The sequence below is a fragment of the Rhinolophus sinicus genome, linkage group LG01 (genome assembly GCF_036562045.2).
Source record: "Rhinolophus sinicus isolate RSC01 linkage group LG01, ASM3656204v1, whole genome shotgun sequence".
Lineage (NCBI taxonomy): Eukaryota > Metazoa > Chordata > Mammalia > Chiroptera > Rhinolophidae > Rhinolophus > Rhinolophus sinicus.
In genome coordinates this window covers 127,345,864-127,359,040 of record NC_133751.1, presented here as the reverse complement: position 1 = coordinate 127,359,040, position 13,177 = coordinate 127,345,864, and the positions used below count along the sequence as shown (strand labels likewise).

The following is a 13,177-nucleotide window of genomic DNA, read 5'->3' as shown; positions in this document are numbered from 1 at the left end:
AATGCCTTTTTTTTTTTAAAGAAATAGACTTGACTTTCTAGAGTAGTTTTAGGTTCATAGCAAAATTGAACAGAAGATGCAAAGATTTCTCATCTACCCCCTACCCCCTGGTCTCTCCCATTATCAACATCCCCGCCACCAATGTGGCATATTTGTTACGATCACTGAATCTACACTGACACGTCCTACTCACCCCGGTGCTCGTTTTTTACTTCACTTGTCATTCACACTTGTCCATGTAGTGATGCCGTCACAATGATTTTTCTGATGGTTGTCTCACTAGTGCAGAGGGAAGCATTCTTGCCTTTGGAGGGGGTCACCGCTTACTGTTGGAGTTTAGGACCCAGTTAAGGACTAACACTTGGGACATGAGAACCAGTCAGGAGTTTTACTTCCTAGGGCGTGTTTTGGTAAGAAATTCTTCAAAAGTAAGTGTCATCATCTTCAGATGATAAAAAGGAAAGGGAGCTGAGCAGTAGCAAGTTTCTGCACACTAACTTTCTGCTTGGTGCTTTATATACACGATGGCATTTAATCCTCCTCTATGGATCCATAATTACCTGCTTCTTGCAGACTAGGAAGCAGAAGTTGAGAGAGAAGATTACTTGAGTTTCCTGAGCAAGTGAGTGACATGATCAAGATTCAAATCTAGGCTTAATGTATTCCAGACACCCTGCTTTTGCCCCTGTTTTCTCCTGGTGCTCCACCAAGAAAAGCTGTTGACTTTTGTGAGACCATCAGTTATGTCTACAAAGAGATTCACGGTTGTAGATTTAATTAAATAGAAATATGAATGGGTAAGCCAGAAAGAACTGTACCCTCCTTTGTGTGTTAGCTAAATTGATCCTCCCCCACCCCAATTAGTTATTGACTAATTAGTCAATAAGTACTTACAGAGAACAGAGGAAGAATAGCATTGTCCGTGACAATAGAGGCCTGGAGTCAGACTGCCTGCTTTCTTCTCTCTCTGGATGGTGGTAATGAGGATTGTATTTGCCACCTAAGGTTGTTGGCAGGGTGACGTGAGAGAATTCCTTAACAATGGTTACTGTTAATACGGTGGTAGATGCTGTAGCTATTGACCTGTTGATGGTGGTGGTGATGGTGGTGCTGACTTGTTGGAGAAGCTGGTTGACTTGTTGCCATTGTTAACCACATTGTTGCTATGTGGGCCCTGGTGGCGGTGTTAATGTCAGCACTGTCCTTATTGTTGACGTGTTGACATCATTAGCGTTAGTCTCACCTTCTTGTTAATGTTGACTTGATGTTTTTGTTGATTTGTTGACATTGGTGTTAAGTTGTTGATGATTTAATGGTATTGTTGTTATTAGTGTTGCTGTTATTGATGTTGACATTTTCAGTGTTGCTGTTGTTATTAACTTCCTGATATTATTTACATTTGTGTTAACTTGTTAACGTTGCTGTTGACTTGCTGTTGGCTTGTTGATGCTATTTTTGACATTGCTGTTGTCACTAAGCACTGTGTTTCCTTATTTCTTCATCACAAGGTGACTCACTTGGTCCTCAAGGCTCATGCCAGAGCCTGGCACCACTACAACAGCCACCATCGCCTACAGCAGCAGGGGCGAGTGGGCATTGTGCTTAACTCAGACTGGGCTGAACCCCTGGCCCCAGAGAGCCTGGAAGACCTGAGAGCCTCTGAACGCTTCTTGCACTTCATGCTGGGCTGGTTTGCACACCCTATTTTTGTGGATGGAGATTATCCGGCTGCCCTGAGGGCCCAGATCCAACAGATAAACAAACAGTGCCCCAGTCCTGTGGCCCAGCTCCCTGAGTTCACCGAGGCAGAGAAGCAGCTCCTAAAAGGCTCCGCTGATTTTCTGGGTCTGTCCCATTACACTTCCCGCCTCATCAGCAAGGCCCAACAAGATACCTGCAGCCCCAGCTATGATGCCATCGGCGGCTTCTCACAGCATGTGGACCCTGCATGGCCCCAGACCTCATCCCCTTGGATTCGCGTGGTGCCCTGGGGTATAAGGAGGCTGTTGCAGTTTGTATCTTTGGAATACACAAGAGGAAAAGTTCCAATCTACCTGGCTGGGAATGGCATGCCCATAGGGGAAAATGAAAATCTCTTTGATGATTCCGTGAGAGTAGACTACTTCAATCAATACATCAACGAAGTGCTCAAGGGTAAGAATGGTGGATATGCTGGTGGTTGGGAGGTGGGCGGTGCTTCTTCAAGTCTTCTGAGTTCTGTTTTATGGGAGAAAGACAGTCTCCCAAGGAAATGAAGCCAAAAAGTAGTATTGGTAGTAATAGTGTGAGTCTTTCCCATCTGCCTCCTAACTCCCTCAAAGGCCTCAAGTCTTTGCTCCCAGATTCTTAGGTCTCCCTTCTACATTCTGCCATCTGAGTCCTAGTCACTCATCAAGGCTCATCATCTTTAATGCATTTATTGAACAAGTATTTATTGACTGCCTATAATGTGCCAGACATTGTGTAAGACAATGGGGGTTTAATATTGAACAAACATTCTCTTCTCCCATAGGGGACTCATAGTCGACAGAGGGATACAGACAGAAGGTTGCAATATACGGTGATAATGGCATTACAGGATGGCATGAGGACGCTTAAGATGGGACTCCAACCCATTAAATCTTCCTTCTCTGCTCCAGCCACATTGATCTTCATCTCCTTTACCTGGCTATAAAATCTACATTCCATATCATTCACTAATCCATCTCTACAGTCTCATTCTTACCTAACACACTGTTTCATATGTCTTTTTATTCCAAGTGAAAAGGAATGGCACATAGGTTTCATCTCCTGTCAGTCCTAATCAGTGAATAGTGGATAGTTGTCTGCCTAGAGGGCTGTGATGAGAAGATTTCAAGGCCTTGTGTAGATCAAAGAGAAAGAGTTGATACGTGGCACCTGCCCTGAGCACTGCGGTAAGGAATGGAGACACACATCCCACTGAGGGAGGGCAGGCACCCTCTCTTAGTCTTCACTTGTACTCTGGTCAGCATCAAGGTTACAATTCTGTAATCATCATAATCTTGGAATCCGTTTAAGACATTATCTCAAGGGATCCTTGAAACAGCTTTATGCAATAAATAGGGACAGATATTATTCTCATGGGACAACTGTACAAACTGATGCTCTGAGATATTAAATGGTGTATCTGAACATCCAGTGAGTGGAACCATCGGCCTTTCTATTTCTGACTCAGCTCTTCACTCTACCTACTGACCTATGAGTCTTTTCTTTATCTTTATGTTTCCAGAGCCTGGCACAGCCTGGAGACAAAGTATTTATTGAATAAATGAGCAACTTTTCCTCCCACTTATACAATCAATGTTTGTTGAGAGGCTGTGTGATCTGATAAAAACAAGGATTAATTCATTGCTGGCTCCCAGTGGGAGCCCACAGCCGTTGCCTTGCTTTGACTCTGGTTCTTGGTTGACGTGTTGACTGTCTTTATTTCCTCACAGTTCTGGAGGCCAGCAGTCTGGAATCAAGATGTCAGCAGGGACGTTCTCCCTCCACAGGCTCCAGGGGAGAGCCTTCCTTGCTTCTTTTTCCAGCTTCTGGGGGCTCCAGGCCTTCCTTGGCTCGTGGTCACATCACTCCAATCTCTGCCTCCATCTTCACATGGCCTTCTCCTCTGTGTCTCTTATCAGGACACCTGTCACTGGATTTAGGACCTACCCAGTTAATGCAGGGCAATCTCATTTTGACATCCTTAACTTAATTACATCTTCAAACACCCTTTTTCCAAATAAGGTTACATTGACTGGTACTGGGGGTTAGGACTTGGACATATCATTTTGGGAACCACCACTCAACCCACTACACCAGGGAATACATTTCTTTAGGCTCTTTTTTTTTTTTTAACATGGAATGTATGGTCATTTTATGTCAATATTGTTGAACAAGGAAAATCAAAAGCACATTTTTTAAGATGAAATGATTTATATATTCTATATGAAACCAAAGAGTCCTGACACTAGCAGGTGGGGCACTTTCTCTCCATTATTCATTTTAAGTCAGGGACGCTCCCTTGGACTGAGATTTATGGCCGTAGATGTGGTCTCATGGGCTTGTGGATTTCCCATATAAGCACTTTCATTCTGAGGACTAGTTTTTGGAGTAACCTGTCATCTCCAAAACATTCATGTCAAAAGGAAAACCTTTAAAAGGCAACATCAGCAACAGAGACTTAAAATAACTCGTTTGTTTTTCTCCACAGCTGTCCAGGAGGATTCAGTGGATGTTCGCTCTTACATTGCTCGTTCCCTCATCGACGGCTTCGAAGGGTCCTCTGGTTACAGCCAGAGGTTTGGGCTGCACCATGTTGACTTCAACGATAGCAGCAAGCCAAGGACTCCCAGGAAATCTGCCTATTTTTTCACCAGCATCATTGAAAAGAATGGTTTCCTCACCAAGGTAGTAAAAAGACTGCCACCACCCAGTACAGCAAACCTCCCCCCTAAAATCAGAGCCTTTAATTTTCCATCTGAGGTACCCTCCAAGTCTAAAGTAATTTGGGAAAAGTTCTCCAACGAACCCAAGTTTGAAAGGGATTTGTTCTACCATGGCACGTTCCGGGATGACTTTCTGTGGGGCGTGTCTTCATCAGCCTATCAGATTGAAGGCGCTTGGGACGCTGACAGCAAAGGCCCCAGCATCTGGGATAACTTTACCCACACACCAGGGAACAATGTGCAAGATAATGCCACTGGAGACATAGCCTGTGACAGCTATAACCAATTGGATGCCGATCTGAATATGCTTCGAGCTTTGAAGGTGAAGGCCTATCGCTTCTCTCTCTCCTGGTCTCGGATTTTCCCAACCGGGAGAAATAGTTCTATCAACCAAAAAGGTGTTGATTATTACAACAAGTTGATCAATGGCTTGGTGGCAAGCAACATCTCTCCCATGGTGACACTGTTTCACTGGGACCTGCCCCAGGCTCTCCAGGATATTGGAGGCTGGGAGAATCATTCCTTGATTGAGTTATTTAACAGCTATGCAGACTTTTGTTTCCAGACCTATGGTGACAGAGTCAAGTTCTGGCTGACCTTTAATGACCCCGCATACCATGCGTGGTCGGGTTACGGCTCAGGAGATTTTCCCCCAAATGTGAAGGATCCAGGCTGGGCACCTTACAGGATTGGCCACGCACTCATCAAAGCCCATGCCAGAGTCTATCACACTTATGATGAGAAATACAGGCCAGAGCAGAAGGGGGTCATCTCTTTGAGTCTCAGTACACACTGGGCGGAACCCAAGTCACCGGAGGTCCCAAGGGATGTGGAGGCAGCTGACCGAATGCTGCAGTTCTCACTGGGATGGTTCGCCCACCCCATTTTCCGAAACGGAGACTACCCTGACGCCATGAAGTGGAAAGTGGGGAACAGGAGTGAACTACAGCACTTAGCCACGTCCCGCCTACCAAGTTTCACTGAGGAGGAGAAGAGGTACATCAGGGCGACGGCCGATGTGTTCTGTCTCAACACCTACTCCTCCAGAATCGTGCAGCACACGACACCCACGTTAAACCCGCCCTCCTATGTAGACGACCAGGAGACGGTTGAAGAGGAGGACCCTTCGTGGCCTTCCACAGCAATGGACAGAGCTGCGCCCTGGGGCCTGCGGAGACTGCTCAACTGGATCAAGGAAGAGTACGGTGGCTTTCCCATTTACATCACTGAAAATGGAGCAGGGCTGACAAATCCAAACGTGGAAGATACTGAAAGGATATTTTACCACAAAACCTACATCAACGAAGCTTTGAAAGGTATGTGAGGATTCACACCCCCTTACAAAATCTTCCAATATCCATATGTCGTGTGCCTGAAATGGTTTGGCAGAGTGGATTCCAAACCATCACTCTCTCTCTTATGCTCTAACTCCTTCATTCTTTTTCTTTCTGGGGTGACAGGGCCCTTTGGAAATCTGAACAAAAGCTATGGTCATCTCCCCAAATGTACCCACACACAGACCTCACGAGAATATTTCCATGGGTCTGTTCATTTATTATTGAGGAAGTACTATGTGAAAAGTTCTATTCTAAGTGCTGGGGAAACAGCAGTGCACACAACAGATAGCTTTCTGCTGGTGTGGAGCTTTATTTCAAGGGGTTCCATTCACCCCAGAGCAAGAAACTCTTCTCTAATTCACATCCCTTTACCCCAACAAAAGGATTGGATTTTACAAAAATCAGTCATTAATTCTTGCTATTTGGGCATCAGTGCTGATGAAAACAAAAACACGCAGGATGATCTATGGCATACATTATTTGTGGGTACAGGTTGGTGGTTTAGGACAACTGTCGGAGTTGAGGGGCCAGAACCTGGCTGGGCTTCTTGGGCTCCCGATCTCCTAGGGTAAATCTCTGCTCTGCTCCCTTTGGAATGTTCCCAGCCTACAGGCGCGATGGTGTAGACCTTCGGGGGTATGCCGCGTGGTCCCTGATGGACAGCTTTGAGTGGCTGAACGGCTACACAGTGAAGTTTGGACTGTACCACGTTGATTTCAATAATGTGAATAGGCCTCGCACAGCGAGAGCCTCTGCCAGGTACTATACAGAGGTCATAGCTAACAACGGCATGCCACTGCCCAAGGAAGACGAGTTTCTCTACGGTCAGTTTCCCGAGGGCTTCTCCTGGAGTGCAGCTTCCGCTGCGTATCAGGTAAGGAGTTCAGGGCCTTTCAGCAACATCTACTACATACCTACTATGTGCCAGGCTCTGGGCGTGGTGCCGGGGAGGGCAGGTGTGAACGGGGGAGTTTCATAGACTGTGGGAGTCTATGTGCAACATGCCGTGGGGGGAACCTGAGAGGTCCTCTTCCTGGACAGCCCGGCTTCTTCACATTCCAAATTCGGGCAGACCAATAAAGTTATGAGGGCTGTGCTGGGAGGGGTGTTAGCAGGCAAGATGGGCAGGAGGAGCCAGGGCAGAGACCCTGAGGCCAAGACATGTAGATGTGAAGGTTCTGGCTGGATGCTTTATTTCTTACCTAGTCTCCTCCAAGTAGGCAATTTGCTGAAAATGGCTGTGACGTGGGCCTGGGTTTTTTTTTCTGATGTCCTAACAACAATATGCTGTATCTTATTCATGCCGAATGAAGCTTACTCATACAGAAAATATGATGGTTTTGCTTTTCCCCAGAAAAATAGAAAATAAAAAGCAAAGAGTGACATATATATATATATATATATATGACATATATGTGTACACATATCTATCTATATATATATATAATCACATATTATCACAATTTAATACAGTTTTCCTTTCTTAAAGTGTGTATACATTTTTTTGGTATATATATATATATATATATATATATATAGTGATACTCAATATATACCGAAAACAAAAGATGAATACAGGTCACGTTTGACTTCTGCAATTACAAGAGGTGCTCAAAGTGGTTACCATCAGCGTCCAGATACTTCTGGTTATGGCGAACTACTGCTTGAGCAATGTTGACCCAAGTGTCCACCTGTATACTTTTTTTGGAGATATATGTATGTGTATATATATATATATATATATATATATATATACACATATACATATATATATACATATACATATATATATGTATATATATATATATATACATATATATACATATATATATACACACACACACACACATATATGGCTTTATGGAGTCCTATTTTATTCGGTGGGTTATACTTTTGCTATCATTATGTATTTACATGTTCAAATCATCCAACATTTTGCCAGGTGGCATGCTTTTAGCTGGATCCTGTGTTCTTTTGACATGGTCCATTATTTTTTCATCATTTCCCTTATTCTTTCTGGCACAACAAGGTGTTCCAGGCTCATCTTGTACCTTTTGTGCCTCAGTCCTATAGTCAGCCATTGTTCTAATGGGCCCTGTCTCCTTTTATTGGATAAGGCCATTTAGAAGCCAAGATCTGGGTGCGAGGTTGCTCACTGCTACTGGGGGGTCCTTACTGCTAGTCCCCCTCGGTGCACCAAGCTAGGAAGTACCTGCATGTACACATACACACACACACACACTCACTCATATACGCTTCTCCATCCACCCACATCTCTATGTATCTTAAAAACCATGAGTTCACACTGATACCTCCAGTTCCAATCCAACTCCACAGGGTTGATGCTGGCTTTCGTGTTTTCCACATTCGTACTCCTTCTCCACTGGGAAGAAACCTAGCTCCTAACATCCTCAACATAATCACTTATTTGCTCAATCCCCCTGCATTAACTGAGCCCATCTCCTCCACCCAGCTAGCCCACACAGGGTACCTTCCTGCTGGCCCTGGGCCCTGCCACTCACACAGGGGCTGCGCAGGCCAGAATGACAGCACTACCCTGGAATCCAGTCACATAATGTCACACCATATATGCTGAAGTGTCTTAAAGTGAATTAAAGAAATTGTACCTGTCAGACTACCTAAGCCTATAGGCAGTTGTTTTCCCAGTGGCTTATAATCAGTTTCCCCTTAAGATAGGTGGGAAGACAAAACAAAAACACAACAAAACAGCACAGAAACAGTGACACATGTCCTGATTAGAAATGCTGCTGCCCCACTTGGCATCACTGGTATTTGTTCGGCCATGAGTGGGGTTGGACACGTAGAATTGTCCATTCAAACTTTTCATGAGCACTCATCCTACACCAGACACTGTTACATTAGCTACAGGGACACGATGAGAAAGACCCAATGCCTGTGGGAAGCCAGTCAGCACGTGCGTAATTGCATGATGTGGGGCGACAGTGCCACGATGTACAGAAAGTGTGTACAGGAAGCCGTAGGAATTCAGAAATCGGAGAGTGGCCATTGACAACTCCCAGAAGTGATGCTGACTTACGTCCTGACTCGGAACTCTCCTGACGACAGAAAGAAACTTGTGGTGGCTTGACTGCATGAATTAATTAGACCATGTCTTGTCATCTTGAGATTGAAGGTGCATGGAGAGCAGATGGCAAAGGACTCAGTATTTGGGACACATTTGCTCACACACCACTGAAGGTTGCGAATAATGACAACGGAGACGTGGCCTGTGACAGTTATCACAAGATTGCTGAGGATGTGGTCGCCCTGCAGAACCTGGGCGTGTCCCACTATCGCTTTTCCATCTCTTGGACTCGTGTCCTCCCTGATGGCACCACCAAGTTCATCAACGACGCGGGCTTGAACTACTACGTGCGGCTCATTGACGCGCTGCTGGCTGCCAACATCAAGCCTCAGGTGAGGCTGGGCCCTGGCCAGGCCTGTCCACAAGGGGGAGGCTGCTGGGCGGAGAGCATGGCTATTGTGTAAACCAAAGCTGTTTTCAAATTTACTTTTTGAATTGTCAACAAATTTACTTGGTGAAGAATTCAAAAAGTGTAAAAGCGCCTGCAGTGTAGATTTTCCCTCTATCCCTGACCCACCATCATCCGGTTCCCCTCCATATGGGCAACGAAATTTGCAAGGTTTTCAGGTCCTTCTTTTGTGTATGGAAGCCTGTAGATGTGTATATGTGTGGATGTATATCCCTTTTCCCCTCTTTTTTTCCGTAATGATAAGACACATGCAGTTTGGTACTTGCTTTTATTTGACAGTGTTTATTACAGGTATTTCCATATCCATACAGTCTCCTCATTTGTTCGTTGTTGTGTGGAATTGTTTGTACCTAACTTCTCTAATTACTTCCCTATTAATGGGCACTCTTCCCTATGACATATCCCCTCCTTTGCCATGATAACCAATACTATGACGAATAGCCATTGACATACAGCAATTAGTATGGGTGGAAGTTTATCTGTAGGATATGGTCCTAGGAGCAGAATTGCTGAGACAAATGTGTGTGTCTTTGTAAGCCATGAGTTATTGTGTGTAATACAGAAGCTCATTTGTGGGCTTACTTTGGTACCATCAAGAATTTTAAACTTTACTTGAAAGACTAAGAACACTTTTCCTTTTCCCCTGATCCATTTATAAGTTAAAGCGCTGGGGGGCACGGGTTCTATGAAGCTATGTGATTGCTCTGCTGTTGTGGTTGGAAGTTCTGCACAGCAGTCAATCCATAATCCCCACATTACAATCCCCTCTTACCACCCCTTTTCTCTGGGAAAATAAGCCTATGTGGACTTCTCTCCTCACACTGATAACACTGCAGGAATGAACCAGCCATGCAGAGTTTATTACGGGGCGTGCCAGGCATTAATGGGGGAGAAGGTGGCCGAGCGGCTGTCCTGCAGGACCCCATGATTTGGGTGGGCAATGAGATTCATCACATACAACAATCCAGAACAACGTCAGAGAGCACAAAACTCAGAGCCAGACAATTTTGTAGCCTGTGAGGGCACTGAGACACTGCAGACAGGCAAAGCGCTGTGGCCAGGGAGCTTCAGGGGGGAGGGGGTCTCAAAGAAGAGAACTGGGATGGGTGGGCGGGCAAGGAAAAGGTTTTTCAGGCAGAGGGAAAGACTTGGGCCACTGACCATCATCAGTCAGTGGCCTGGGTCAGACTGAGGACAGTGGAGACCACAGCTTGGCCAAGATGGCATGTGTCAGGGCCATCAAGGGGAAGGCGGAGAGAGGAAAAGGCCTCCACATACATAACCGACAGGAACCACATACATAACCAACAGCTTCCTCCCAGCTCCACAGGCAGAAGCTCCAGACACATTAGATGATGTCCTTGGGGGTGTCCCTTTACAAGGAGAATGGCTCCATCCTCCGGGGACCCTCAGAGTCTCCAATTCTCAGAAGTCTATGCGGGCAGGTCCTGATTCCTAACTACAACTGCAATTAACACGGACAGAAGAGCTGTCAGTGTGGCCTGTGAGTTAGGCCTCAGTGATTCCGTCATGTGGAGGTCTTAGCGCCTGAGCTGAGCTGGGACACAAAGTCAGGCTTCTCAGATCTACATGTGTGCTGCCCTCCCCCTGCCACCAAATACATTTTGAGCCTTTTTGTCTTCAGTCTCAGCTTTAGCAGTCTACATCTATGCTGGTGCATATCACATCACTGGTTTCCCATGAAAAGTAGGTAGATGGAACTGCTCTTCCTTTTTTGCAGGTGACAATTTACCACTGGGACCTGCCCCAGGCACTCCAGGATGTCGGAGGCTGGGAGAATGAGACCATCGTACAGCGGTTTAAAGAGTATGCAGATGTGCTCTTCCAGAGGCTGGGGGACAAAGTGAAGTTTTGGATCACATTGAATGAGCCCTTTGTCATTGCCTACCAGGGCTATGGCTATGGGACAGCAGCTCCAGGTAAGGTCCAGGCCCAACTTGCCAGATCTCTGGGGTGTGGCATTCTTAGCACCAGTGAGACAAGAAATCCAGGTAGCACTGGAGGAGGAGGCCACGAGAGCCCTGGGGTCAGTGCCTCAGAATCCCGGCCTCGTGCTCAGGGGTGTGTGACAGGCAGCAGTTTCCCCTGCTGACACCACTTTTGCTAAATGTGAATTTCATGTGTCAGTGCCTCCAAATGGCTTCATTTCCTTGCTCTGCGCCACTGACCTGCATCCAATGGGAAGCTCCCTGAAATCAGAGATGTAGCCTAATTGATGCAGGAAAGGGCAATTCATCAGGCAGTACAGGTCCAGTCTGCTTCCTGCAACTCCCAAATCCCAAAGTTTTGGGTAATTGGTGTGGCTGCCCTGAGCTCAGCCTGACTTGAACCAACATGAGGCTGCTCTGGTCTGTACCCCACTCGGTGTGAACGTTCCTTAGTTCTGCTGCAGACACGTTCATGTTGTTAGTCACGGAGAGCTGTCCCAGGCCCGGCTGGGACATACCCTTTATGCAATTTATTACTCTTCTCAGACACAAATGCCTTTTCATTCCAAAACAGATTTGACCCAAAGAGGTTTGATTAAGGGATTGTGGCCTGTTCTTCCCCCTTCAGAAGCGTTCAGTGTTCCTTTTCTCTAGTTCTGAGCTTAAGAGTAAATTTGTGTTCATCCATGTGATCCCTCATGATCACGTGTAAAAGCTGGAAAGAGCAACGGGGAGACCAGCTTGGACTCGTTACCAGAGGTCTCTCCCTTGGCCCTTGGTTGGCGCTTTGGTTCACCATTCCTTCAGCACACAAGAGGCGGCCGCACAATGTTGGCCCTCGAGGCAGCTCTGTCAGCTGTTTCTATCAACTGTATTCTCCAAGCCTTACTTTCACAGCGGGTACCCAGAGTGCCAGGTTGTCACCTGAGGTACACACTCTCTGGGTACTTTGCTGAAGACAGGGGCCACTCTTTGGGGGGGGAGAGTACAGAAACCACCATATACCAAGGGCCTTCTCTGTGCAGACAGGGCTGCTGGATGCTCACATACACAGTTCCGTTTCCTTCTCACAAGAACTCTCCGTTGCTCATTTTGCAGAGGAAGAAAGTGAAAGGCTGAATTACTTGCCCAAAGTTACACGACCCACTAGTAAGAAGCAGAGTCAGGATTTAAATGCCATCCTTCCTAACACCAAAATCTGCATCCTTCTTCCCAAACACATAGTGGATGCCTGCAGGCAGAGAGGGACACCCTTGGCCACATTCATTCTTCGTTGACTTCCATGTGTGTTTCCAGGAATCTCCTTTCGGCCTGGCACTGCCCCCTACATCGTTGGCCACAACCTAATAAAGGCCCACGCCGAGGCCTGGCATCTGTACAATGACAAGTACCGCGCCAGTCAAGGTGGTGTGATTTCCATCACTATCAACAGCGACTGGGCTGAGCCCAGAAACCCCTCCAACCAGGAGGATGTGGAGGCAGCCAGGAGATACGTTCAGGTCTGGGCATTATTTTTACTCTTGCCTGTTTTTCCCTCCTGTCATGATCTAATGGATATAGATTGCAAAACAAAGATTTAGGATCTAGGCCCTGTTTTGCTATTATCTGAGTTTGTGAACTTGAGAAAATCACTTAACATTTTTGGACTCAGTTTTCTCGTCTTTGAAATGGAAATGACCTACCTACCTCATGGGTTTGCTGTGATGGAAGTTCGTTGGTGTTGAGTTCTCTTTTCAGTTTTTTTCCCCAAACTTTTATTTATTTTAAGTGTGTTTTTGCAGGACCCATCAGCTCCAAGTCAAATAGTTGTTTCAATCTAGTGGAGGGCGCAGTTCACAGTGGCCCACGTGGGGATCGAACTGGCAACCTTGTTGTTAAAAGCACCGCGCTCTAACCAACTGAGCTAACTGACTGCCCCTCCTTTA

At 46.1% G+C, this 13,177-nt stretch overlaps 1 protein-coding gene across 1 annotated transcript in view; it reads left to right on the top strand.

Annotated features, from left to right (window-relative positions):
- The window catches only part of LCT (lactase), a 43,155-nt gene that overhangs the window by 21,500 nt on the left and 8,478 nt on the right, over nt 1-13,177 (top strand). Inside the window, exons 7-12 of the mRNA XM_019731126.2 lie at nt 1,509-2,154; nt 4,217-5,767; nt 6,394-6,662; nt 8,936-9,226; nt 11,045-11,243; nt 12,549-12,751. Of these exons, the coding sequence (XP_019586685.2) occupies nt 1,509-2,154; nt 4,217-5,767; nt 6,394-6,662; nt 8,936-9,226; nt 11,045-11,243; nt 12,549-12,751 (3,159 nt within the window). The remainder of the gene's footprint in view (nt 1-1,508; nt 2,155-4,216; nt 5,768-6,393; nt 6,663-8,935; nt 9,227-11,044; nt 11,244-12,548; nt 12,752-13,177) is intronic.